This window comes from Suricata suricatta, chromosome 11 (assembly GCF_006229205.1).
Source record: "Suricata suricatta isolate VVHF042 chromosome 11, meerkat_22Aug2017_6uvM2_HiC, whole genome shotgun sequence".
In the NCBI taxonomy this organism is placed as follows: Eukaryota; Metazoa; Chordata; class Mammalia; order Carnivora; family Herpestidae; genus Suricata; species Suricata suricatta.
This window is the reverse complement of record NC_043710.1, coordinates 10,571,044-10,597,957: the sequence shown is the minus strand read 5'-3', so window position 1 is coordinate 10,597,957 and position 26,914 is coordinate 10,571,044. Positions and strand designations below refer to the sequence as shown.

General features: G+C 49.1%; 2 protein-coding genes across 3 annotated transcripts in view; one reads left to right on the top strand and one right to left on the bottom strand.

Moving 5' to 3' along the window:
• The window catches only part of STX3 (syntaxin 3), a 39,783-nt gene extending 29,352 nt beyond the window's left edge, over positions 1 to 10,431 (top strand). The window contains exons 5-11 of one of the 2 annotated variants that reach the window (XM_029915428.1): positions 519 to 586; positions 2,383 to 2,491; positions 3,529 to 3,602; positions 3,756 to 3,890; positions 5,554 to 5,664; positions 7,156 to 7,269; positions 9,480 to 9,569. In XM_029915428.1, coding sequence (XP_029771288.1) covers positions 519 to 586; positions 2,383 to 2,491; positions 3,529 to 3,602; positions 3,756 to 3,890; positions 5,554 to 5,664; positions 7,156 to 7,239 — 581 coding nt within the window. In that variant the 3' untranslated portion in view covers positions 7,240 to 7,269; positions 9,480 to 9,569. Of the gene's footprint in view, positions 1 to 518; positions 587 to 2,382; positions 2,492 to 3,528; positions 3,603 to 3,755; positions 3,891 to 5,553; positions 5,665 to 7,155; positions 7,270 to 9,479 lie in introns of both variants that reach the window. The other variant, XM_029915426.1, reaches the window with a different exon arrangement.
• A 3,800-nt stretch (positions 10,432 to 14,231) lies between these two features.
• MRPL16 (mitochondrial ribosomal protein L16) lies at positions 14,232 to 19,160 on the bottom strand. Its single transcript, XM_029915429.1, has 4 exons — positions 19,024 to 19,160; positions 18,644 to 18,709; positions 16,551 to 16,699; positions 14,232 to 15,481 (listed from the first exon to the last, which is right to left on the bottom strand). Exons 1-4 carry the CDS (start codon positions 19,076 to 19,078, stop codon positions 14,996 to 14,998), a joined length of 756 nt encoding a protein of 251 aa, XP_029771289.1. The 5' UTR covers positions 19,079 to 19,160; the 3' UTR covers positions 14,232 to 14,995.
• Positions 19,161 to 26,914: the final 7,754 nt, after the last annotated feature.

Genomic DNA, 26,914 nt, shown 5'->3' with positions numbered 1-26,914 from the left:
ATTATTTCTTCCCCTCAAACAAATCACACACCTGCTCTCGCGGCTGGAGGTGGAGGTCATTCGGGGCGGCCTTCAGGAGTCGCAGGGAGAGGGTGCGGAGCACTGCGTACATTCTCATTCACTGGGTGCTGTGAGGGAGACGCTATCCTCGCTCCAGTCCACAGAGCAGGAACACTAAGTGAGGGGACGTGGCCTCCCCAGAGTCACGCAGCTAGTGGCTGGCGGGGCGGGGACTTGAGCCCGGGTCTCCGGGTGACAGGGACTCTTGCTGAGAGCCGCCAGCAGGGGGAGGGAGGGAGTCAGAGGAGAGCAGTGCAGGGAGGGCAAGCGGTGCAAGGCCCACGGTCCACACGGGAGGCGACGGCCCGAGATCACGGAGATCGCGGCCGCCTCTCGTGCCTCTCGATGGGTGTGGTGCACGGGGAGCCTGGAGGGGTGTGCAGGGAGCGGGCCCCAAGTAGTGTGCTTCCTGGGGGAGAGGGCGATGTGCTGCTGGCACGGCCCCATCTGCCCTGCAGGTATGGAGAGGCACATCGAGGAAGACGAGGTGCGGTCGTCGGCAGACCTTCGGATTCGGAAATCCCAGGTGAGACTTTGCCTCCTTTGATGCTCGTCTTGTCCAGTCTTGAGTTTTTTGTTCTTAGCTCTGGAGTCTTTGTTTTGTTATTTTTTAAAAATGTTTTATTTATTTTTGAGAGAGAGAGAGAGACAGGCAGACAGACAGCCTGAGCAAGGGAGGGTCAGAGAGAGAGGGAGACACAGAATCTGAAGACAGGCTCCAGGCTCTGAGCTAGCTGTCAGCACAGCCTGATGCGGGGCTTGAGCCCACGAATCAAGGGATCATGACCTGTCTTTGTTTTATTTTGTTTTTCTTTACTTTATTTTACTTTTTTAAATGTTTATTTTTGAGGAGGGGTTGGGGGAGAGAGAGAGAATCTCAGCAGGCTCAGACTGGTCAGCACAGAGCCCAGTGCAGGGCTCAAACCCAGGAAGATCATGACCTGAGCTGAAGTTGGACGCTTAACTGGCTGAGCCACCCAGGCACCCATGTATTTTTTTTTAAGTACAGTTCTTATTTAGACTCATTTTGAAGAACTGGTGGAGGAGAGCTGCCCAGGCTGTAGCGGGGGAGGGGCTGGAACACCCTCTGCGTCTCTTAGGAGGCCCCCGAAGAACTTCCCGCGACCTGCCCCCCAGGACACAGCTTCAGATTCAGTGTGCCTCTTCAGGAGGGGAAACTGAAGTCTTCTCTGTGGAGATTCTCAGTCATTAGTTGTCCGGTGTGGACTGAGGCTCCTTGGAGGTCCTGGGAGACGTGATCCTTGTCCTTAACAGGCAGGACATCCGGGTGGCCCGGGGAAGCTGTCACATAGGCCCTGGCAGGAGAGCAGTGTGAGAACACAGCGAAGTAAAGGCACAGTGCTCTCGGCGTCCTCAGAGCTCGGGAAGAATTGGGGGTAGCCAGGGGAGCCGGGCCTGGGATGGGCATGAGTGGCCCTGTGGACAGGCCCAGGGGGGCCGGAGTGAGGGGTGTGCTGGTAGCAGGAGGGGTGGGCGGGGAGGAGGGGCTGGCGGGGAGAAAACGGCCCGTCTGCTGGAAGCGGGGGAGCGGCAACCGAGGTTTGCCAGAGGATGGAGCGCTGTGGGCCAGAGGGTTGGGAACCTGGAAATACGATCAGGTAGCCTGTGTGCATTTACTCCAGCTTACAGTCTGTTAGGAGGTGCTCCGGGGGCCTCCTGGAAGCTGGACCAGAGTGGGGAAGGGGCGACAGGTGGGGTTCTTGCTGGGCTTTTGCAGTGATTCTGGTCAGAATGTCCGTGCGGGTAGTGTGGGTTTGGAAAGGGTGCAAACACTGGTGGTTTTACACAGGAGAAGCCAGCAGGCCTTGATGTGGAGAGCTAGGCAAGGAATCAAAGCCACGGTAAAGATTTGAACGCAGACAGGGCTGTGGAACGAATGCCTCGGGCAGTACGTGGGAGAGGTTGGGGAGGTCAGGTTGGGTAAGAACTCAGGGATTTGGGCAGGTGTTGGAGGCAGAAAGGGGGTCTGGCAGTTTTAGAAAGCAAGCCAGGGTGGTGCCAGGAAAATGCGGCGGGTCGTGTGGACGCAGGGCTTTCCAGGGCCTCACGAGTGAGGACTGTGCAGGGTCAGCAGGGCAGGTGAGCAGATGCCAAACATATGGCTTGGAAAGGTCAGCGACTCTCCTGATGGTGCAAAGTGGGGAAAGCGGGAAGTTGAGCCTCATGCCTGCTCCTTTGATTCCAAGTTCAGTACTGCCCCAGCCTGGGCCACACGGGGCCAGGTGCGTGGGCTTCGCCGCCGTGCAGGCTCCCGGACCTTCAGTTCCTGGGGGCTCACGGCACTTGGCATGGTTCCCACAGCACTCCGTCCTGTCCCGCAAGTTCGTGGAGGTGATGACCAAATACAACGAGGCTCAGGTGGACTTCCGTGAACGCAGCAAAGGGCGAATCCAGCGGCAGCTTGAAATCAGTACGTGTTCGATGTTTGGCGCATGTCCCTCCGTCTTTCCCTGCCACCTGGCTGTCCATCCCAAGTCAGGAGACCCTGGGTAGCGAGTGACAGCGCCTCCGCTGGTGGGCGCACCCGTATTTTGCCCCTAAACCCAGGAGAGGCATTGAGGCGCTGGCGGGCCTGGTGCAGTGTTGTGGGTGGCAAGGTGGCGCGGTGCTCATCAGGCTTGGGTCCTCTGGCTCCTGTGGGCATCAGCAGTTCCTCACGCAGAGTCTCCTAGGGACTCACATCCTAGGGACATCTTTTTGTTGTCTCCCTCTTTCTCTCTTTTTTAATGTGTATTTTTGAGAGAGCACGAGCATGAGTGGGGGAAGGGCAGAGAGAGAGGGAGAAAGAATCTGAAGCAGGCTCTGTGCTGTGGGGCTCAAACCCACGAACCGTGAAATCATGACCTGAGCTGAAATCAAGATTCGGATGCTTAACTGGCCAAGCCACGCAGCCACCCTGCCTTTTTGTCGTCTCTTTGACAGCAGAGAACATTTATGAGATCAGAGTGTGGTGCTGGGTGCTGCGAGGCATAGACCGATCCCAGCAGCCGTGTCTCCCGGACTCAGGGCACTGCGGGATGCCACAGGCTCTAAGTGGAAGAAGGGTGTGGACCAGGAAGGGGTCCGAGGAAAGCACTTGTGTTTAGGAGTGATGGCAGGTTGTCCCGCCCAGGAAGAGGGAGCCCTTGGGCGTAGCCGTGTGGGGTTAGGTGGAGGAGGGAGGGCTTGCAGCCAGGGACCGGTGGCTCCTGGGCATCCCAGGCCCAGCTTGGTGAGCTAGGAGGGGCTGTGGTCAGCTGTGTGCTTCAGGAAGGTAACCTCCCATAATGCTAAGGCTGCACTGGATTAGGGGAGAAATTGGAAGCAAGACGAGTCAGAGGCTCCTGGGGGTGCGTGGCAAAGGCCACAGTCTTTAGAGCGAAGTCACCGTGTTCCTGGTTCTCAGGGAACTTCTGCTGTGGTGTGCTTTGGTCTCATATTTGACGCACTACCTCTTTTGTTCCACAGCCGGCAAAAAGACCACAGATGAGGAGCTGGAGGAGATGTTGGAGAGTGGCAACCCCGCCATCTTCACTTCTGGGGTGAGTGTCCGGGACCTGGGGTGCACGCCCCTCTTGAGGGAGGCTGCCGTGGGGCTCCGTGTGGTTGGCGAAGGCAGGGCTGCAGGTGCAGGGGACCGGGGGGCTCCGGCCGGGGCGCTGGCTGATGGCTGGCCTTTGTGTGGCCTGTTGCAGATCATTGACTCTCAGATCTCCAAGCAAGCCCTCAGCGAGATCGAGGGGCGGCACAAGGACATCGTGAGGCTGGAGAGCAGCATCAAGGAGCTTCATGACATGTTTATGGACATCGCCATGCTGGTGGAGAATCAGGTAACCGGGCAGTGGCCACCCCCGTGGGGAGAGGGAGGGAAGCGCAGGCGCTTCTGAGAAGCAGGGGGACCGGAATGTGGAGCCAGGTGCTGCTGGGGAGTCATCAGGAATTCGCCTGACGGAGTCACAGAATCTCGGTGTTCCAGGCCAGGAACGTCCTCCCAAGGGCCCCGTCAGCCCGTCACTCTTGCTGCTCCTTCGAGGTCACTTATACTTATTATGGGCCTTGAATCGGTCTGGCCTCCGCACCTCCTGTTTTCTCTTCTCACTGGAGATGTGGGTTCTTGGTGAGGGTGCCGTGGAACAGGCTCCTGGTGTGAAATGTTTCACTGGTGACACTGAAGAAGCGGTCATTTGCCACTTCACAGCAAAAACTTCGCTTTTCCAGAGGGTTTACTTTTTGTCCATTTTTGCGTCGTCTTTTATATGTCTTTTTTCCCCAAGCTTTGGCACTTTTTGCTAAGGAACAAGACCAGATAGGAGATGAACAGAGCAACAGTAGAATAATGTTCGCAGGAAGACGTGGAACGCACACGGCTTGACGGCTTATTCCGGCGCTGGGCGTACTTGCTCAGGGCTGCCAGCCTGTCACCTGCGTGTGGCGCTGGTCCACGCGTGGGCAGGGGCTTGCTTGCTGGTCCTGGTGACCCGGCCAGTTACGCCTTGGTGTCCAGGTGCACCGCCGTTACCATGAACTTCCAGCCGTCCGGCCGCCTGTGAGAGATTGCGAACCCCGCCCTGTGAGGGAGGGCTGAGCGGCCTAGCGGGAGCCCGGGGCCTGCCCGGCTGGTTTTCGAAGCCCGGTCCCTGCTTGGGGCCCAGGTGCCTTTCTTTCTTCCGCTCCCTCCTGGCCTCGGAGACCATTCCTTAAGTGCGTCCATTCCCGCTTTTCTTTTTTCTCCCCTTGCGGCCTTGCTGAGGAATTGGTTTGAGAGCCAAGTGATGGTAAGTGCCTTTCTGTATCTCCAGAGTGCCGTAAAGCAACGGGGCGGGTTGGGGAAGGTCTAGGTAGGTGAGGGGCGCTCCCGTCCTAAGATGCCTGGAATTCATCGGAGTCACCACACTTCCCCGTCAGGAAGCAGCCGCTGGGAGGTGGTAGGGACGCTCGTTCAGAGACCGCTGTCCCTCAGTAGCCACGTAGATAGAATATGTAACCAGAGAGCTTAGGTAAACCCAGTGTCTGTCACGTAAGGGGCCTGGGAGTATCTCTGGGAGAAAGCAAACATTCCGAGCCTTGGATATTTACTGAACAACTATTTTGTGCCAGCACTGTTCCACAGCAGTAGTCAGCAAACTTGCCTCAGGCCAGATGAACTTGGTTCAGGTCTACATGACCAGGGAGAAGCCAGCATCTTAGATAAATCTTCTCTTATTTTGGTTCCTCTTCTCACCCACTCGATTAAAACCAAAATGGTGGGGGTGGGATCTGTGAGATGCGTAGTTACCAGGCATCTGGACGGTGTGCTCCCTGCCCCGCAGAAGGAATTCAGAGAGTGTTGCCTGAGTGAGTGACCGCCACCAAGGACTGGAGAGCCGTAGGTATTCCTGTGGGAAATGTGAACGTGTGCCCCACAGAAGGTTTCCGGATGCTTCCCTTCCCCGCGTGAGCGAGGACTGTCCTGGGGTGGGCTCATGGGGCGTGACTCATGTCCGTTCTCCGCAGGGAGAGATGCTAGATAACATAGAGCTGAATGTGATGCACACAGTGGACCATGTGGAGAAGGCGCGGGAGGAAACGAAAAGAGCCGTGAAGTACCAGGGTCAGGCCCGGAAGGTGAGCCTCCCGCCGCCTGCAGAGAAGAAGGTCCATTCTGCTTGCCGTCTCTCGCTCTTTCTCTCTTCTCTGTCCCTGTCGCTGTTTCTGCTGCCACCACCTCTTGCATTCGGGGAAAGGGAGCCATGATTGACCGCATCGAGAACAACATGGACCAGTCCGTGGGCTTTGTGGAACGGGCCGTGGCAGATACCAAAAAGGCCGTCAAGTATCAGAGTGAAGCTCGGAGGGTGAGCGCCTCGGGCCCTGCCGGTCTGGCTGGCTTCTCCTCTCTCTGGTCCTCTGCCCCCGTGTCCTTGAGCCCAGGCCTTCCCTTTCTGTCCTGGCCTCCTCCCAACACCTACGTCAGCCTTTCCCTGAGAGTAGCTGCCCTTCGTCCCCCGGTGATCCTTGCATGGATCTGGCTCACGTACTCTCTACCCAAGAACCCGTACTGCAGGCAGTTCTGTAGGGTGGACGGGTTCCCAGGGTGTGGCTGCGAGCCTCCTGGCCAGAGCGCGTGGTCCTTTCGGATGTTACACTTGACTCCTCTGTTCTTCGGAAGCCTGTTTGCTCTCTTCCACTCCATTAACCGAGCTCCAGCCGCCCACCCCCGTTTTTTCTGCCATGAACCCAGTGCTGGGCTGATCACCATATAACGTTACTTCTCTCTCATGGAGCACCTATTACTTCTACTTCTACGTGAAACAGTTAAGGGTGAAAGGTTAAGTAATTGGCTTCAGGCCACCTAGTAACTACAGCAGAGGGATTCAAATTCAGATTCCATTCAGGCTGTTCCTGCCACACCATCGCATTTCTCCCTCTTCGGCGGCCCTGCTGCTTGAGGACTTCTCAGCTTCTCTGCCCATTGTGGTAGCCATCTCTGGTGGCTTGTGCGCTGTAGGCTCTTCTTTCCTCTTTCTCCTGGGCTCTGACACTTCGGTTCTTCAGTTCCTTGATTTCCTTCCAACTTTACCTATCGCTTGTGCAGGGATTCAGGGGGCTGGGAAGTTATTTCACATGTTGAATTCAGGCTTGGCTCACAACAGGACTGTCGTCACGCTTTCTGACCCCCAGTCACTGGATCGGGTCCGATTCGTGGGCGGGGGCATGTGCTTTAGCGGAAAGACGGGTGGAAGTTTGAAATTAGGACTCTGCAAAAACTTACACTTCTTGAAAAGGAAAAACTGGTCACGTCATACCTTGGCCAGCAGCTGCTTGGAGACCCTGGGACAGTTGTTTTTTTCTATCTGTGCTCATGTGCAAGACTGCCGTGTGAGCCGAGAGCCTAGAGGAGCTCCATATTTCTACCTGCTGGCCTTGCCAACCAGAAAGTAATTTCAGAAATCTAAGATAGCCTCATAGAAGATCTTACATAGAGATGTAGGCTTCTTATTTGGATTGATAAGATGCTTTCAGCAGAGAGGTGAGCCGGGTTGGGTTTTGGATGAATTACTGTTTTTGGTTGTTTGTAATAATGCTTTGTTTTGTTTCTCTCATCCTTCTCTCCAGAAATTGATAATTATCATTGTGGTAGTAGTTGTGTTGCTGGGCATTTTAGCGTTGATTATTGGACTTTCCGTTGGGCTGAAATAACGGTGGCCCGAGTGGCTGCTGCACTGAAATGTAAGTAACGGGAAGCTTCTCTGGGACTCTGGATTGGCTCCCTCTTGACAAAGTGGCCTGGGGTTTCACATGGCACCACTCCCCCTCGTGACTGTCCTTGGACGCACCGAACTTTCTTAACCTCCTGGCAGCCTATGCATTCTTTCGTCTCCTTATCTATTCTGGGGCTCTGGTCCCCAGGGAAAGCTCTTTTCTGGGCAGGCTCCTGTTGGTTTCTCTCCTGTGGGCTCTGCCCCCGCTGTTTGTCTCAAACCTGTCCTGGCACATCTGGGCACCACGTTTTCGCTCCCCTTGCTCAGCAGGCATGCTCCTGATTGGGTGCAGTGTGTCAGATCCAGGGTTCCTCTTCTGAATTCTTGCTGACTTTCGTGGATGTTGGGCTCTGCTTTCCATACCCTTTCCAAGGTAAAGAAAGCCTTGGATTGGGGTTTGGGTCGGTGGGGTTTTGTCTGGCTGACCCCTCGGATCTTGAAGGACACAATGGTTAGCATTTCTGAGCGTTGAGTTGTGCCAGACCATGTATCGAACCCCTGACACACACGTCCTCGAATCCACACAGCACCCTCCTGACGTAGGGACTGTGTGTTACCCGTGTTTTACGGACGAAGACACTCTGCCTTAAAGAGATGTTAAGTGACAGGGCCAAGTGTGAATCCACAGCCGATGAGGGGCCTGGGGGAGTTCTCTACTACATCTGAGCTTCCTTGTAAAACCGAGTAGCCATTCATCATCGTCTGCTGAGTCCAGAGAACCTTGGAGGAAGATGGAATTTAAAATCAACGCTAATTAATTTCTTTAAAGTCTAGTGAAAGGAATAGCGCTGATCACTGAATCAGCATGACAGTATGACAGTAACAGCATGACAAGAATGATCTTGTTATTGGGACTGTCAACACTTTGTGACTTTTTAAATATTGTAGAATGTATTGTAAAAAAAAACCCCTGTAAAACAGAAAAGGTGAAGAATTAACCTTCAGCGTTATTGTTCATAAACTTCTGGCACGTCCACACTCAGACATAGTTTTGCATAGTTCAGACTTTATTATCTTTGGTCTGAGAGGCAGTTAAAAAAATCGTATGCCTCATTCCACATCACTAAAATCTCTTCGTAAATCTAATTTTCAGCACAAGATTGTGAATATACTCTCAATTAGTTATTATTTCCCCAAAGTTGGAGGTTTGTCTTTCCTGTTTAACTACAGCTAACAGTATGGCTAGCCTCTGTTTCTCTCATTTCTATTTTCTCTTTGATGAATTCAGAGAAGTTGGGTTGCTGAGGTACTAGATGCCCATGTCTTTTAATACCTGACACCTTCCTCCCTGTTGGCACCCAGAGCCAGTCCTCTCCTGTATTTTGGTTTCAGTGGGTCCCTGCTTCCTTCCTCCTCCTCCCATGTGACCACAGGGTCTAGAGGACAGATGATTATAGCATGAAACATCAGCTTCATCTTGAGAATGTAAATGAGTCCCTTTTAAATGAGGAGACTGATTAATGTATTGCGTTCAGTTGACTAATCTGGTCGCCAGGATGCTGCATTGCGAAGCAGTGTCGGGTTGCTTACTGCAGTGTATTCCATAAAGTCAGGGCTAGCTGCTCCCTAGGTCTGGACACCCTCCCTCCCCCCACATGTGGCATGAGGACAAGATGCCTCTGGGCAGGAGGGAGGGAAGACAGCCTATGTTTATGTCCCCCAGCTGTGTGCCAGGTACTGTTCTAGGGTAGTAGCATTATCCCCATTTTCAGATGGGAAACTGAAGCTCAGAGAAGTTAAGAAACTCTCCCAAGGAACCCTACCCAGCTCTTCAGATGGGAGCACCCACAATGACCCCTGAATCTCTCTTTATTCTTCCCACTGTGTTAGACAGGTGGGGAGTAGGGGAGTAGCGAGGATTCAAGTTCTGGAACTTGTATCTGAAAGGTGCTGATGAGGGCCCTGGAGACAGAGCCGGTGTGTTCATGCAGGGACTTTGCCTCCCCCTGGGAAGTCCTTTGAGGGGAAGGTGACAGCCGGAGTGAAAGGTTATAAAAGGCCCAGAGATTTATTTTTCCCTGTCATACATAATACAGCGTTTTGATTCTTTTACAATAGGATATTTAGTGCCAGGTCCTGTCTTGGGGGTTTGTCTACCCAATTTCTCAGCTTTAGTGTTGACTTCTCCATTGCTCTCCTTTTTGCAGAGTTGTCTGAACTTTCCTCTCCACCTTCTAGGTTTGTGACCGAGTCTTACTGTTGCTCTCCACCGTCATCCCGTGCACTGGCCAGCTCCTCCTTCCCCTGCCTCTCTTAGAACCCGATTTCACTCCAGCCTGGTATGGCCACCCTTGTCTTCAGATGGGAATGGAGTTTGAATGGCCTTCCTGAGAGAGTGGGACCCGTTCCTTTGTTTCCCTGTAACTGACCTTGGACCTGACCCAGCAAACCGTTTAGCCCAGACGAAGCTGATCTACTGATGCAACCCCGAGTTCTCCTCAGAACCTTCTCCTGTCCCAACTCTGAAGTGCCTTCTCTCCTGGACTGTGCAAACCAACCCAACTTCTCTTTCTTCCCTCTGAATGTGTCAAATTATGCTTTGCACCTTGGAAAACCTATTCAAAACCTTCCCATGGTGCTGTATTTTCTACCTCATGGAGTATTCTCCCAGAAATTGCTATGTATTTTTTTAGGGGGTATCTTTAACAAAGCAAAGGGATTCTTCCAAGTGTGGTAACAATAAGGCTTGACTTGAGCCTTCCACTTGGCAGGATCTCAGTCCTTACAATTCCTTGTCCCTACATCTTGAAAATAGGAGGGACTGGCAGATGTCATTTTGGTCTTAGAAGAAGACTTGTTTGAAATTCAGTCATAAATGAAGCTCTTAGTGCGTTCAGCGTGGTGACCACCTTCTTTGTGCTGTAGGCTCTCATGTTTACTCAAGGAGACACCATGATGATCCCGTTATCTGAGGTTACTAACCATTTGTAAAGGCTGAGGGTATGGGATGTTAGTTTCTCATGTCTGACTCCTGGAAACTGGCTGTTCTCCAGTGGAGTGATGCATTGTGAAGCCAGTGCCTTGAGGCCAGAAATAACCAGGTACTTAAAACTGGGCCCGGGACAAGGTGCTTGAGTCTCAGGCTCTGGAAGCGCTCCATACTGGTGTGAATATACTGTCACTTATTTTATGTGTTCCAGATGTGTTTTTGTAATCATGTGTGTGAGATGTGTATACTTGTATGCCCGTGTCTCTCAGGAAGTAGGAAACTAGAAATGGAACATATATAACCTCAAAAAAGGAAAATAACCTTGAGCTAGACTAAAAATTAGGGAAGAGACATTGCTTATCTGCAAATGGATGAGCGTAGAAATATGTTCCTGTGTCAGAAAAAATATCTTCTGTTGAGAAACCTTGTTTTACGGATGAGTACTGGGATGATCATGGATCTTTGGGGTGAACACTAAGCTGACCCCATTAAATCTTTCTGCCGAGCAGACAGGTGTCACAAGTCTTGGCCCCTTCTCCCCACCTGTGCATCGATGAGGCTTGTCCTGAGAACATCCCACAGCATTCTGAGATCAATCATATGGCCTTTGGGATGATCCTATCTCCAAGGCTGAATCATTTGGGGGCAGGAATTGGGAATTTCTGAGGTGTTCTTCCACCAGCAGGCTAATGAGCTGACAGACAGGTTCTTGGTCTCCGCCAATTCTTGTCATGGAGGAAGCAACAACCAGGTAATTTTCAAGTATGGTGACTGTGCTGACCAGTGGTGAGCCCCTCAGATTCCCAGTCTCTGCCAGTCTCTCTGATTTATAGTTCAGCCTTGACCTTCTAGGATAGGGAGAGCACCCGAATCCAGGCACTGCACCTTGGCTTCCTTTGCAAAGGCTACTCACTCTGTCATTGTCCACCATTCAGACAGAGCCAGGGGGACGCCCTCTTTCCCGTGGCTGTGACGTCGGACAGTGGACTGCCTCCAGCACCAAGGGCAGATCAGCTCTAATCACAGGCCGTTGTTGAGGCCTGGGGCTTAGTTTAACACAAGTGAAGGGTTTTTTTGTTGTTTGTATTTTTTTAATGTAAAATTGATTATTTTATTGATAACTTAAAAATAAATGACTTTATATTGATTGTGAAACAGTTCTGGCTCTATTTCCCTGCAAAACAGTGGTTGGGTACCACCATGTGGTAGTTTTTGTTTAGGTGTTGGAGAAGGGTTAAAATCCTTTTTAACCATGTGCTGGACCAGATGGAGTAAAAGTTGCAGGTTTTGAAAATGGCTTACCTCTCAAAGAATGAAATGTAACTGTGTTTGAGTTTCAGATTCAAGGTGCTCCCTCCCCACCGTAATTCGGTTCACTTGCCAGGAGCATCTGGCTCTAGGAGACTGGAGAACTCTGATGTGCCAGGATGGGGTCTAGGACGCAGAAAGACCTACTAAACATCCCTGGACATTGCGGTTGATTGAAGTTTGAATTTCTCCCTGAAAACAATGCTTCCGTTAACACCCTGAGTTCTAGAAGCCAGATCCATCTCCCTTTTCCTTACATCCTCCACTGTGTCCAGATCCGCTTTGGCCTCCCTACCTTTGTGGCTATGTCTGCACATGGACACTGTTTCTCACATGCTTTTTCTTTCCTTGCGTGGACGAGCAGAAGAAGATCATGATCATGCTCTGCTGTATCATCCTTGTGATCATCTTAGCTTCTACCATTGGGAGCATATTTGCCTGAACAAGGTGAGCCGTCTGTGGGGAAGGTCACACCTACTTTCACACACTTGAAACTCTGGTGTCCTCAGGGCGTTGTCATTTGCCACCAGGTGCCCCAAATCAGGGTGGGAATAGGTGCTGGAATAGATAAAGGCCAGAGAAAACTCAGGAAAGAAAGGTTTCATAAAGACAAAAGTGGGTGAAGAATGAATCGGCAGCAGACAGGGAGACAGAAGGTGGCAGGCCGTTCCAAACCAGGTCTGGTAGCAGAATGCTCTGTTTAGGATGCTTCTTAGATGGATGTTACTTTCCTGCAGCAGTTTGGGCTGTGGTGTCTGGGAAAGGCTGAAGGAGAAAGAGTTCTTGCATTGAAAGCACCCTGAACTCTTTAGAAGAGAGCCAGCCAGTAAACATTGAGAAAACCCCTTACAGGGTTAGGACAAGGTAGTGCAGGCTCCGTGAGGAAGGACTTGGTGAGCCTGGCTTCCTGTTGTATATAACCTGTGAATTTCTTCCCCCCTCCGTTTCTGTCGTTTCCTTCAGTCCTCACCAATGGAGCCTCAGCCAGCGTTTCTAATTTTCTTCCACCTCTGTGGTGCCATCACTTCTCCACGGCAGATTCCTCACAGCTACCCCTCTTTCCATTATGAAACCTATGACACAGGGCGTCAACTAACTACCTATTACATTTAGCAAAGCTAGACTTGACAGTATGGAACTGGGAGGTGGGGGGGGGTGGGCGGGGCTGCAGGAACAGGGAGCACATTGGCGGAAGGCTGGTTAGGATGGCTTCAAGGAGAGGGTTGTGGGGCAGAGAACAGGTGCCTATTCAGGAACTGGATCAGCCAGTGCTGAAGTTTCAGCTGCACAGAGGCAGATAATCCCTGCTCTTGAGGATCGAATTTCTCTTTGATCAACACTGGGCCCCTCAGGTTCTTCTAGGTCTCACCTTTGACCAGCCCTCAATCTACTACCTTCTTCAGGGTCTAATTGTCTAAAGTGAAGATTGTCTAACCGTAGGCGCCAGGCAGGTCTTGCTCACGGCAGCGTCCCCTGCCACTTACAGATGTTCAACTATCAGTTGACTTTATTACCTGTGATTAAGCTCTGACTTCCACTCCTGGATGAGTCTTTGGGTCTTACTTGGAAACCTCTTAAGGCATCAGGGGTAAATGAGTTTGTTATGTATCAGAGGCTGTGCGCACATGCCTTGAAATGGGCTGATCTGCTTAGGCACAACAGGCCTCCTATTACCGTGACTTATAAAGCCCCCTCTTCTGGGTGGTGACGGAGTTCTACTGACGGTCGCTTGTTCTACAAAGATTGGCTGGCGCCAGGATGGTGCTTCAGTCATTCAAGGTGGACCCCAAAAGAAACAGATTTATACTGTGACTGAACTCCCAAAAATCAGCACTGTGCTCTGTGAACCATAAGAGATGAAATGCCAGGACAGAAGGGGACAGGAGGCTATGACTTGCATCATTTATGTGCTTTGTGTTGCTAGCTGAAATGGATTTAGTTGGCCAGCGATGTGTGCGTTAAACTGTCCCAAACACTGGTCCCAATTCAAGGTTTAGGTGTGCTCTAATGCAATTTAGTGCCAGTAAAACCTTGGACTGTGAGAAATTTGTTCTGTGAGGGTGCCACAAGATGAGCAAACATTTCTAATAAATTTTAACTTGAGCAACGAGCAATGTCTTGTGATACAAGTAGTACATGATGCCTAAAGTCACATGATCACAACTGAGCCAATGGTTCTTGAAATTTGCTCTGATACCGGAGTGTTCTGGATTATAAGCATGTTTCCGGGATGAATTACACTCGCAAACCAAGGTTTTACTGTAGTTTCATGAGGCCCAATAAAAGTACCTTAAAAACCATAGTGTCCAACTCCTGAGGACCATGTTATCTATTTAGATATATTTGTACTTTCGAAAGTAAATTATTTTCGTTGCTGGAGATCTTAACGTTTTAAGAGCGTGGGATTAAAAGCAACAATTCAAGTCAGTGTGCTGTTTTCTACCCACTTTCAAAAGCACATGTTTACTACTTCTATTCGTTTGTAGTTCTTTTAGTTTGAAGAGGGGATGGAAAACTGCAGGCGAGCTCTGAAAACAAGGTGAACCTTGTTAAAGGCAGACAGGGGTGTGGGATCCCGGGGACTGAACACGGGGCACTTACCCATCCAGCAGAACTATCGGAGTGCTGTGTGGCCCGCTGCACTGTACTAGAACCTACAGGGACACAAAGGCAGAGCCAAAAACCAGCCCTCCTCAGAGAACGCCAGACCTAGGAAAGCCCAGCTTCAACTTTTACTAGTCCTTGTGTTAAGGGGCAAGGGTGTGTTCCTTATCTTCCTGTCCAGCACCCCCACTTTGGGGGATGGTGACTGAGAGATGGGTAGCTGGGCATAAATAAACATCTGTTCAGTCAATTCAGGGGTGTCCCGCTGTTTCTTTCTTTGATTTTCCAAAAATGTTTGTGAGCTGGCCTGCAAAGCGTGTACATGTTACAGGTAGCAGAGTTCCCCGCTGTCTGAAAGTGGAGCGCTCCGAAGCTGAAAAATGTACGGCAAAGTAATTGCCATTTGTGAAGAGCGAAAATCCTCTTCAGATTTCTTCCAGTTCAAGAAAAACACTCACTAACGTAGCTATTTGGTAAAAGTGAAGCGACGTGAAGCAAACTTTCGTATGGCAGGGAAACCCACAGACACTAAGTCCACGGTGCGCCCGTGCTGGGAGGCGGAGGATGATTCAGCCTGACGACATCCACCTTACAGCCAGGGAGAACCCGACCCCCTAACAGGCCGGCCTCCTGACCGTGTAAGGATTGGGAGTGACCAAGAAGTTATTTCCTGAGATGATGCTCAAACTTTATTTGATGTAAATATAACGCACTTAAAAAAATCAGCAGATACCGTACAACCTTTCAGAACTCGTTTGCTCGTAGGCTGCTCCGAAAACTCGGGTGGGCCGAGGGGAATAAAAGCGTACGTTCCTTCTCAGCAGCCTTTGTGCATTTAGTTCTCCCACTCTCACTACACGCGTTCAGGCATAAAGAACTTGCCCCAGTACCGCCCCTTCTGGGTCAAGTCGTACGGGCTCAGGACTTTGCGAATCCCCAGCATGTTGGCAGTGGCTATGCGCTCAAAGGTCCAGGGGTTTTGGTTGTTCTGTTCTCGTTCCTCTTGATTTTTCCGCATCTTCTCTAGAGTCTCACGGCTCACAGCCTTTGCTGCGAAGGGCAGCTTGTGGGCGACCTGGTCGAGGAAACCTTGCACCTCTTTGAATTCACAACGCCCACCCAGCTCTACGATGAGCCGACCGGCCTTCACAGGAGTCACGTAGTGATCAATGGCACCTTTGCCTCCCCCCATGCGCTGTCCCATACCCTTGCGGGTGATGGGCTTGAAAGGGGCTGGTACTCTCCATAAAGCAAACATGTTCTTGGGGTCCATAGAGCGGTTGATTGTCAGGCGCATCATTTCAAAATGGCCCCAGTGGAGGTAACCACCACCCAGTGCCTAAAAGTAGATGAAACAAACAGAAACATGAGGGAACTTGGGTATCTTTCATGGGCTCTTTTATAGTAATTGTGGCTTCAATGAGACACATAAAAATAAAAATACAAGTTCTAATATGAACCATGGAGGAAAAGCCTTAAGGCACAGTAATAAATGAGAACAAGGGTAGAACCATTTCAACAGATAACCAGGGAAGGCCTCTTTGAGGGGATGACATTTAAAGCTGAGGCCAGAATGGTAGGAAGCAGCCAAGGGAAAACAGACCATGGTTACAGGCAGAGGAATGGCGTACGTGAAGGCCCTGACACGGCAAGGGGCTTGGGGAGTCTGAACAGAAGCCAGGGTGGCTGGGGCAGAGTGAGGGGCGGGGTGTGGGCACGGGGTTCTGAGGGGCTGGCAGGTGCTGGCATGCAGGCTGCGGGAAGGACTGTAAAATACTGCTCTGGCGGCCTGATGGGACAGCAAGCCTGCTCCACACCCATCTGTGCAGCTTCTGACGGCAAGGCTTCACGGCAGCTACTTGAGTAAGCAAACAGCTGTCCCACACCCTAAGTCACGGGTGGTTTTATTTCTACCAGAGGTCTGATCTCATAGTCTGATTATGGGGGCCAATTGGGTAGCCTCATCCTTTTTCTTCTTTCATAGTTTATTCTACACGAAAAATAAAAGATACAGAACTCAAACGTTTGCTGGGTCGTGCACATCATTTTAAAGAGCAAATGGTGGGGGCGCCTGGGTAGCTCAGTCGGTTAAGTGTCTGTCCAACTTTGGCTCAGGTCATGATCTGATCTCATGTTTCTTGAGTTCAAGCCCCGCCGCAGGCTATGTACTGAGAGTTCAGAGCCTGGAGCCTGCCTCAGATTCTGTCTCCCTCTCCCCCGCTTCTACACCTCCCCTGCTTGTGCTGTCTCTTGCTCCCTCTCCCTCAAAAATAAACATAAAATAAATAAAGAGCAAATGGTGGCAGTTCTAGTAACACCTGTGGAGGAAGAGAATGAACTCCAAGAGCATGAGATTCTGCTACTCCCTGGCTTCCATTCTGTCGCCACTTGACACTGAACTTACTTACCAAGATTGCAAAACTGCCTTCTGTGAACTCGGTGGCTTCGGTAGAAGGTCCCCGTATGTCACTCAAGTTCTTAGGTTCCCTTCTCACTTTTGGCACAAGTGGTACCCTTTCAACAAATCTAAGCTTGGGCTTTTCAGGAAGGGAAACATCTAAAAGGAGCACAACCAAGAATAAATAAAACCACATATTTCAAGGGATCCATTTTCTTCCTAGAAAACATCAACCAAGTGAAAGTTCTTGATGTTACCACTAAAAAGTAATCCCAAAACTGCATTAGGCTTTTCCTGAAGATGCTTTTGTTTTTAGTGTTAACTGGAATCTTTTGGTTATGACCGGATGAACGGAGAGGTTTCTGAACCTTTGAAGATGGTGAAGTTTTAACCTTCAAACGAAATGCACTCTGCCTGAAACTAGAAAAGAGACCACGGGGAAGGTACAAAGATGAAAGCTTCACAGAATTAAGACTGGCTAACTTTTTTTTTTTTTAATGTTCACAAGTGCTAGACATGGAGTAGAAAGCTTTATGTACACTATCTCATTTCATCTTTAAAGCAATGTTACAGCTTAGGAATTTCTTAGGGCTTCCCTTTTTTAAAATTTTGAAAATTTTAAAGCTCAGCACACATCATCAAAGAGCCAAATAAAAAATGTACAGCTCAGTACATTATCACAAAATGATTACATAAACACACCCAGATCAAGGAACTGAACATTATGTGGGTTCTATTTGAAATACCCATTTTATAAAAGGGGAACTGGAGGCCTAGAGACATTTTATAATTTGGTCTAGACGATCCAGTGAAAACAGCAAAGTCAGACCATATGACTTTTTTTTAATACTACATGGCCTCTCTGAATGCTAATGGGGGTAGCTCTCCTGCTCTACCACATTCTTCTTCCTTTTTCTTTTTTTTTAAGTTTATTTATTTATTTTGAAAGAGGCAGAGATAGTGTGAGTGGGTTAGGGGTAGAGAGAGAGAGAATCCCAAGTAGGCTCCAAGCTGGTAAGCATAGAGCCCGATATGGGGCTTAAGCTCAGCAAATCATGATATCAAGACCAGAGTGGAAACCAAGAGTCGGACACTTAACCGACTGAGCCACCCAGGCGCCCCTCTGCCATATTCTTGTTAAGAAGCCGGCAACCCAGGGATCCTTTGATCCGTGCACTGTTTCTACAGGGCTTTTCCCACTGACACTTGTACACTGTGTGCAATGGACAACAGCTTGCGGCACCCAGGGCGGGTGGGCTGAGATGCAGGCCAGACATGCTACATCTCTCTTTCCTATCAAACATTCTGACAAGTTGGAGGGAAAAAATTGTAATTTTTAAGTCATTTAATACAGGTCTGGACTACAACAAGCATGGCTTCCCCATGGAGTCAAATATAAAACAGGAGCCTTCAAGGAAGTACCAACTTCTTAATGGGCTATTCAGGGTTACGGAAACTGGCCCTGCTCTCCAGTTTCTACAAGCAGCTAGAGACATTCAGTGGTGCTTTCTCTCACCGACAAGTCTGTACGTCCTTCCAGAGCACACAGTAGTTTAGTAATTCTGTGCACAAGTTAAAGCCCTCAGAGATCAAAGATGCATTCACTTTTTTTCTTTTTGAGGTTTCCAATATATTAACGATATGGTAAAGTAGGGGCGCCTGGGTGGCTCCGTTGGTTTAGTACTGACTGATTTCGGCTCAGGCCATGATCTCACCGGTTAGTGAGATGGAGCCCCACATCGCACTCTGCGCCACAGCGCGGAGACCGCTTGGGAGCCTCTCTCTGGCCCTCCTTGGCGCGCTCGCTCTCTCATAATAAATAAACTTTAAAAGAAAAAAATAATAAAAGATATGATAAATTGCCATAGGGGAGCCATCCCATTACACATTTGCTCCATAAAAGCTGGGGCCTTTGAGGGTCTCTCTTGTTTTCTGATTTATCCCCCGGGTTCAGAACACTTGGCGTACAGTAAGCCGTAGATACAGGTTTACTGCGCGACTGAACGGAGATAGGAAGTACAAGAACCCTCCTGCGTCTTCACCTACCCTCTTCTAGGGTCCATCAGAGAATAAACAAACACGAAAAATGACACAAGCTCTCACCCTCAAAAGTTGGCACCGGGAGCAGCGTCTTCAGGCCAGCACTGGCGGGCGGGGCGACCCAGGAATCTACAAAGACAAATCAAATTACAAGACGAAAGCGACAAGACGGGGGCCCGGCACAACCTGGACCGGTCACTCCTAACGGAGTGCTCTGATGGTGGGGCGCGGGTTCCACTACATGGGCTCACACAGGCTCAGGGACCCCCAAAGAAGCCTGCTAGTAGTGGTCTCCAGGCGCCGATCCCCCCGCGGCGGGGGAGCGCGCTCCCTTACGCAGCACTTCAGCAACGCTCGGTAAAGCCTTCCCAGAGCTGGCGAGGTGCCGCACTGGCGCTGGGGAGGAAGGGGACGTCTTCTGAGTGACCCAGGGGCCTCCTGACCTGACAGCTGCGTTCGCAGGAGCGGCGCTCCTGCGCGAGCCAGCACCCGCCACATGGCCCCGCGCGCCCGGCCCGCGGGCCTCCCCACGGCGACCTCCGCGACTCCCTGGACGCTGCCGGCCCGGAAGTTGCGTTCCCACCGGTCCGCGCCGCCGAGAGTGCCGGCGGAAGCGGAAGAAATCGGGCCTCAGCGCTTGGGTTCCGCGCGGCGTCCGCTAGCCACGCCCCACGCCCCTGGCGCCTTCTGGGAATCTCCCAACAATCCGGGGATGCGGGCGGCGCGGTCCGGCGGAGAACGCTTGGCTTCGCCCAGCGGGTGGCGCCTCCCAGTTGGCGCCATTACTCCACTTCTCTAGGCGGCCGCTCAAAGGCATTAGGAGAACACTGGTTATTCACCGTGGCCTGAGCTTTTAGCCCGCGCTTGCGGTGTGTCAGGCGTTCAGTACCCCGTCACTGCGTGGAGGCCTCCCAACGAGTCCATGAGATGAGAAAGTCATGACACCCATTTGCAGATTCCATCCCGAGGGTCACGGGAATTAATTTGCCCCGGTCGCACAGCAGGAAAACTACATTCAGAATTCGAGTCTGTGTGACTCCAGGGACCCCAGGGACGGGACAATATCAAAATTTGATTATCAAGTTAAAATAACGCGTAAGTATTCTGGGAGGATGTTGGGCAAACTCATTTTTATGAGTTTGAAGTTTTTAATATTTAGAATGGGAGAGGATCGTTTCCCAAATTTAGGGCACAGATTCGGATTAACAAATTGAGACTGATGTCTGTTGTATTTAAATCATGCGAAATCAGCGTGTGGTCTTTCCCCAAGGATTACTTTCATAAATGGCAACAAATAAAACGTGTAATGTTTCCGAAGCTACCCGGAGAACTTTTTGTGTTTATAATTTTAGGCACTTCTTGATTATCTGCACGCTGAAACTGGCTCAAAAGAGTAAATGGGAGTTGATTACAGCCAACCATTTCTGCCTTTCAGAGCAGTTCTCCAAGCGTTTAAGCGACCCCCACTCCCAAGCCAGTGTCAGATTCTAGGCAGCTCTTCCCTGCTCCCTTCCACCAAAAGTGGGAGATCCGAATGTGTTCAGGCATTTAGAAATCTCAAGCTGAATATTTTGTGATTTTGTTTTGAGTGGAAGTAAAGTGTCAGTACAATCCCTCTTTGGTCTCTAAGTCTTTCGCCCCCCCCCGCCCCCCTTCATTATTGATTTTAAAAGAACTAAAAAGTAAACTCAAAAGAGTTTTACCTTTAAGTAGTAACTGTTATAAGTGATGTCAATTTTGTGCCAGGTAGAACGGAGGATACAAAGATGGAAAACCAGTGATCTTATTCTTTAGGAATTTATACTTATTAGGGACAATATGAAGAGCATACAATAATGTTGAGGTATCACAAAAGAAGTATGAATAAAGTGTGGAAGTGGAAGGAGGGGTGTGAGGTCTTCTCTGGTCCCTAAAAATGATCTTCCCTCCTTCCATTTCTCACAGCTCCTTATTTACACTGTTCTGATAGTTCTAGGGTATTTATTTGTAGGAAGCTGACATTCTGGGACCAAACGACTTGCCACACCGCTAGCATGATGCGGAGTAGGGGTGAAACCGTTGATGTCCTTTTACTGGAATGGGGTTGCTAAAATCTCCCAAAAGTTAGTCTTCAGATCGCCTGCACCAGATGGTCTTGAGACCTTTGCATAAATGTAAATATCTGTCCCTTCTTGCTAAGTTAGGAACTCGGAAGGTGAAGTTCAGGAATTCCTATTGTGACCTGAGCCCCACGGGTGATTGTAATACCTGAGAAAGTTGAGTGTCAGCGAGTGCTCTGTGAGGACTTGGAAAATTTAAAAAGCAGAGTATAGCTACAAGGCACTGTTTTTGGATTGCCCAGGTCTCTATATCCAGTGGGATTTGTATTTTTTTCCATCTGTATGAAAATTACCTAACATCTCAGTTTTTAATCTTTCTAATTCTATTTTATTTATTTTACTTTTTTAAGATTCTGTTTTTCAGTACTCTCCATACCCAACATGGGGCTTGAACTTTAAACCCCAGGATCAAGAGTCACATGCTCTACAGACTGAGATAGCCAGGCTCCCCTAATCTTTCTTAGTTTAAAATCAAGAGACAACAGAAACCTGTAGCCTAGTCCCAGGTCTGGTTCTTGACGTAAATGGCATCCACATGTGTGTTATGTGTCCTTGTATATATGTGTGCATACCTCATGCATACATACCTCATTTTATTTTATTTTTTTAAAGATTTTTAAAATGTTTTTATTTTATTTTGAGAGAGAGACAGAGAGTGAGTGGGGGAAGGGCAGGGAGAAGAAGACACAGAATTCAAAGCAGGTTCCAGGCTTTGAGCTGTCAGCACAGAACCCTACGTGGGGCTCGAACTCACAGACTCTGAGATCATGACCTGAGCCAAAGTCAGATGCTTAACCAACTGAGCCACCAGGCATTCCTGTACTACCTCATTTTAATAAAAGATTAGGTTTTTGCTTATCAGATTGATTAATATAATATAATAAATCCCCATGGAACTTCCTCACCTCAGGAACCCCACCGAACCTTCTCAAGGGGCTAGTTAGTATTCACTTCTTCATCAGTTTAGCTTCCATATGCTGTAGAGCGGTACTGATACGGTGTTCTGGGGTCTGGGAGCAAATGGTCAAGAAAGAATTCTTGAGACATTTTTGGGGCAAAAAAGGTGGTTTTTATTAAAGCACAGGGACAGGACTTGTGGGCAGAAAGAACTGCACTGGGATTATGGAGTGATTGATTGATTATGTACTTTTAAGTTGGGAGGGAGTTAGGGATAGTGTGAGTCTCTAAGGAATTTGCAAGTGAGGGTTTCAGAACCTTGGGGGCTAGCTACTCTTAAGCAAAAGTTATTTAGTACTATTCAGTAAAACATTAGTCATGAGATCCTTCAGATGTATATCAGTGGGCCATATGTTTGGAGGATGGTTGCTAACATATATCTTGGGGCAGGGGGTAGAGAAAAAGGAAGTCTCCAAAGGGATTTTTATAGTTAAAGAAGACTTACAGGATCCTGGAGGTTGGGCCAATGTCACGCTCAGGTTGCTTTTTGCTTCTAGAAAGGTAGTAACCTTGAGGCAGTTGAGTTCTTGGAGAAAGGTCACTCTATCTGTCTCAAGGACTTGTCATTGGGCTGTAAGTTGTGAGGGAATTTAAATTTATTCTATGTTTCTTTTGCCTTTGTTCTCCATGTCAGTAGCCTAGGTTTTTCCACAACAAAAAGGAATATACTTGAATACATTATTAATATTATTATTATTATTATTATTATTAAAATTTTTTAAACATTTATTTATTTTTGAGAGACAGAGGGGGACAGATCATGAGCAGAGGAGGGGCAGAGAGAAAGGGACACACAGAATTGGAAGCAAGCTCCAGGCTCTGAGCTGTCAGCACAGAGCCCGATGCGGGGCTCAAACCCATAAACCGTGAGATCATGACCTGAGCCAAAGTGGAATGCTCAACCGACTGAGCCACCCAGGTGCCCCTTATTTTTAACACTTATTCATTTTTGAGAGACAGAGATATGGAGCATGGGCAGGGGAGGGGCAGAGAGAGAAGGAGGCAGAACTCGAAGCAGGCTCCAAGCTCTGAGCTGTCAGCACAGAGCCCGATGTGGGGCTCAAACCCATAAACTGAGATCATGACCTGAGCCAAAGTCAGATGCTTAACCGACTGAGCCACCCAGGCACCCCAATAATTAATACTATTGACTTCCTGTTTAAAGCATTCGTTCAACAAGTCACCGTTGAGCATCTACCTGACATGAGAAAAATGAATGTGTGTACACATATTGCAGGGCGTTAAAGCTAAGTTATACTGAATCCCAACTTGGAAAGCTACCAAAGTTTTACAGAAGAGCTATTGCCAGCTTTTTTCACTGAGTAAATCAACAGGCACAAAGAAAGGACCGACTCCTCAATTGTTTGACCAGGTAGAGAGAACCATGGCAACCATTGTTCTTGTTTTGTCCTGGCATTCACGGACTATGCCTGTGGCATTCCTGTGAATGTTTCACCATAAGGAGTGATGCCCTATTGTCAAGTTACTTATAAATCTTTTATTACAGGCCTTGCTGCATTGAACTTTGTACGCATCTTTTTGGTACTGTTTTGCTCTTCTTTTGAGCAAATTCCATAAGGAGAAATGATAATATCAAAGGGAATGTTCGTTTAAAATCCTTTTGCTTCCTGCAATTGTGAATGCAAAATTGACCTTCACCAACAACATACCAAAGTGCCTGTTTATCCAGGGCCTTGCTGAGCGTTCTTATGCCCCTTTCTTTTAGAGCTTTGCAATATGAATGGTGAGAGGTGACATCTGACGGTCTATGTTTATGATAGGCTGTTAAAACAGGATCCTGTCTGACTCAGCCTTGCCTGAGGCCCCGGGCTGTGTGGTAATCCCGTATTCCAGAGTGAGGTGCTGGGTCTCTGAGGCAGGATTTATGAAGGACGTGGTAGGAATTGGCTCCACTATTCTTAGCTGTCCACCTTCTTCCAGCCTGTAATGAACACTGGGAAAAAAATCAAGAAAAGAAGTGGAGCCTGGAGACTACAGTAAAGATTTCTGTGGACGGTGTTGTTGGTATATTGTGAGTTCCACTCACGCTCTCCTATGGCTAGGCATGGGGTGCTCCATCAAGCTTAATGAGAGACATTTCAAGACCACTCAGCTTGACATGGGCCCTCTGCTGTAGGAGGGGGAGTGGGGTTGGACTGAGGCTTGAGAAAAGTCTGCATTTGGAGGTTTGTTGCAAAGTAGAGGGCTGCCATTGGGAAGTAGTTACATTTCCACTGATGATGGGGTGAAGGTGTGTGTACCTTGTTCACCAGATGTGAACCCCCGTGCAGTGTGCTGGTTCAGCCTTTTCTTATATCCTGTCCAACAGGACCCCGCTGAGGAGCAGAGAGAAAGAAGCTGGAAGAACTGCAATGATGGGTGTCCAGGGTCCGAGGGAAGCACCATATGCAACCGGCCAGTTGTTCCGCAGAGGTGACTTTGCATGCAGCCAAATATCCCCTGCTGTTAGGGTAGGGTGTGTGTGTGTGTGTGTGTGTGTGTGTGTGTGTGTGTTTCGCTGAAGAATCCGTACAGCACCCATGAGAGAAAGAGTATACTTTAAACTACACCTGGAGCCAAGTCAACCACTGTTGGGTGCTGGATGAGTTTCCTGGGGTGCTGTAACAGTACCCCAAACTGGGGGGCTTAAACAACAGCAGTTTATTGCCTCACGGCTCTGGAGGCCAGAAGTGTGAAATCCAGCTGTCAGCAGGGTCGGTTCTTTCAGCTCTGTGAGGAAGGGTCTGTCCCCGGCTTGTGGACGGCCATCTTCTCCCTGTCTCTCTACCCATCCTCTATTCTTTCTGTGTGTCTTTGTGTCCAAGTTTCCCCTTTTTATAAGATAATAATTGTATTGGATGAGGGCTCCCCTTAATAACCTCATTTTAACTTGATCACCCCTTTAAAGAAAGACACTTTCTCCTAATAAGGCCGCATTCTGAGGTAGGGGCTGGTGGTTAGGGCTCCAACACATCTTTTTGGTTGGGGAGGGAGGAGGACACCCTTCATCCCATAACAGGTGCTATGCGGGTCAGCCATGCCAGAAGGGTCAGATGCAGAGGTGAGAGACGAGGGGCAGGAAAGATCCTGCGTGATTGGTAGAAGTGCAAAGTGAGGAAATTGACACCACCCCTCCCCACCCCGCCGTGTTGTTTCTCCTACAATCCTGGATCTGGAGTAGGGGAAGGACCAGCTTTGCCTTTCAATGGAATTCAGGGTTGTAACTGATGAGGGAGCATAAGGCACCCCCCCCTCCCAGGTGGGACACGTGTGACATTCCTCAGGCACTCCTGGCTGCCCAAAAGCTAAGAGAAGGAGAAAACCAATGTTTAACTGAGACAGATCACAGCAATGCAGGACTTGAGTCTCCATTAGTTTACAAATGTCTTAGTAAATAACAAGAAAAAGGCAATCTTATCAATAACCTAATCTCCAAGGACCCATAGACTTAGTTTCCTTGTGTTATGCCCAAGATTTCTTTATCGTCCCCAAAAACCAGAAACCGCCAGGGAGACCGAGTCACGCATGCAAAAGCAAAGGGCTTTATTACGGGCTTAGGCTCGCAGGACCTAAGCTTGGGCTCACAGACTTTACCAGCGCAGTGGATCCTTGCTGAGAGCCCCGAACAAAGAGGGGGCAGGGCCTTTATGGGCTTGGGAAGGGGGAGTTACAGGAAATTGTGACACAGGTACAGTGACCCAGTCACTATCGCCTATCAATACTGGCAGTAACTTTAACCATGCATTGTTACTTTTGGTGGGAGCCAATCACAACATTTAGAGTTTTGACCAATTACAGAGTGGGCCCAGGACCCTCACGTAGGGCGTGACCAGCCTTAAGCAATAGGTGATTATCTATAACTTCTATCTCTAGGCCCGCCCTTAGAAATGTTGAGGGTGTTAGCTGGCCTTTCCTGATTGGGCGTTACAAGGGTGGTTCCTCCTTCCATGGGCATTGTGTGCCCTTCTATTGTCTAATGATTCTGAGAAACTGGCACTTAGGCCTCCAAGGTCAGAGGGAAACTTGAAGCCTGTCATAGAGTCAGTTTGGTTCAGACCTGCGTCCTTACACTGGAACCCCAACATCATCCTCCCCTCCATAGTGATATGGGGAACAGAGGCAAGACGGAAATGGTAGTTAAAGTCAAATTTCTTTACGACCTGCCGCCCATTGACAAATATTTGAGGCAAATACAAAGTATAACATTCTTCCAGAAACTCCCTCCTGTTGTAACGTTAATGCCTTACTGGAGGGAAAACAACCTAGGCCTCAGGTGTCCTCCGAGTCCTCTTTAGCATATGAAGGTCCTTCTGGAGGCCCCCCTTTGCCTTTACCTCCCCCAAGTCCCTTGTATATAATCAGTCTCTTCTCAAGCACAGTGCAGCTCTTTCTGCCCAGGAGTTCTGTCCCTGTGATTTAATAAAATCACCCTTTTGCACCGAAGACCCCTCAAGAATTCTTTCTGACTGTCCGCTCTGGACCCCTCGCCACTCTGAAACCCCATCAGTGACTATTACACAGTGTTGGACATTTTAGTTACTGAAATCAGAACATTTTCTGTGACTGGAAGTGATAGCACACCTTTTTTTCTTTTTTTTAAATGAGAGAGTAATGAGAAAATGCAGAACAGTCCCCCCACCCCCACCTTACAGAGTTGGTTTGGAGTTTAGATAAGCAGGAGCAAGGTAAACGGAATTTGATTTCTTCCTTCCTGCCTTCTGTTCATTCATTTGTTCTTTCTCTCTCTCTCTCTCTCTCTACCCAATGTGGGGCTCACGCTCCTGATGAGATCAAGAGTTACACACTCTTCTGACAGCCAGCCAGGCACCCCATCTGTTTTTTTAAAAGAATTATGATTTTTAATTTTATTATTTTAATTTTTTATTTTAGAGAGAGCAAGCTGGGGAGAGGGACAAAGAGAGAGAGAGAAAGAGAATCTTAAGCAAGGTTCTGTGGTTGTGCACTGGATCCCACGACCCTGGGATCATGACCTGAGCCCAAATCAAGAGTCAGCCGCTCAGCTGACTGAGCCACCCAATTGCCCCTAAGATTTTATTTTTAAGTAATCTCAGCACCAAATGTGGGGCTTGAACTCATAACTCTGAGAGCAAGAGCCGCATGCTCTTCTGACAGAGCCAACGAGCCCCTAAGGTTGACTTCTGATAGCATTCTCTGAGTCCTACTTCATATAGCTTACACTGTGGTTATACATTAGTTTGCATTTTTTCAGTGACTAGTGATGTTGAACTTGTCACCTATTTTTGGTCTCATGTATTTT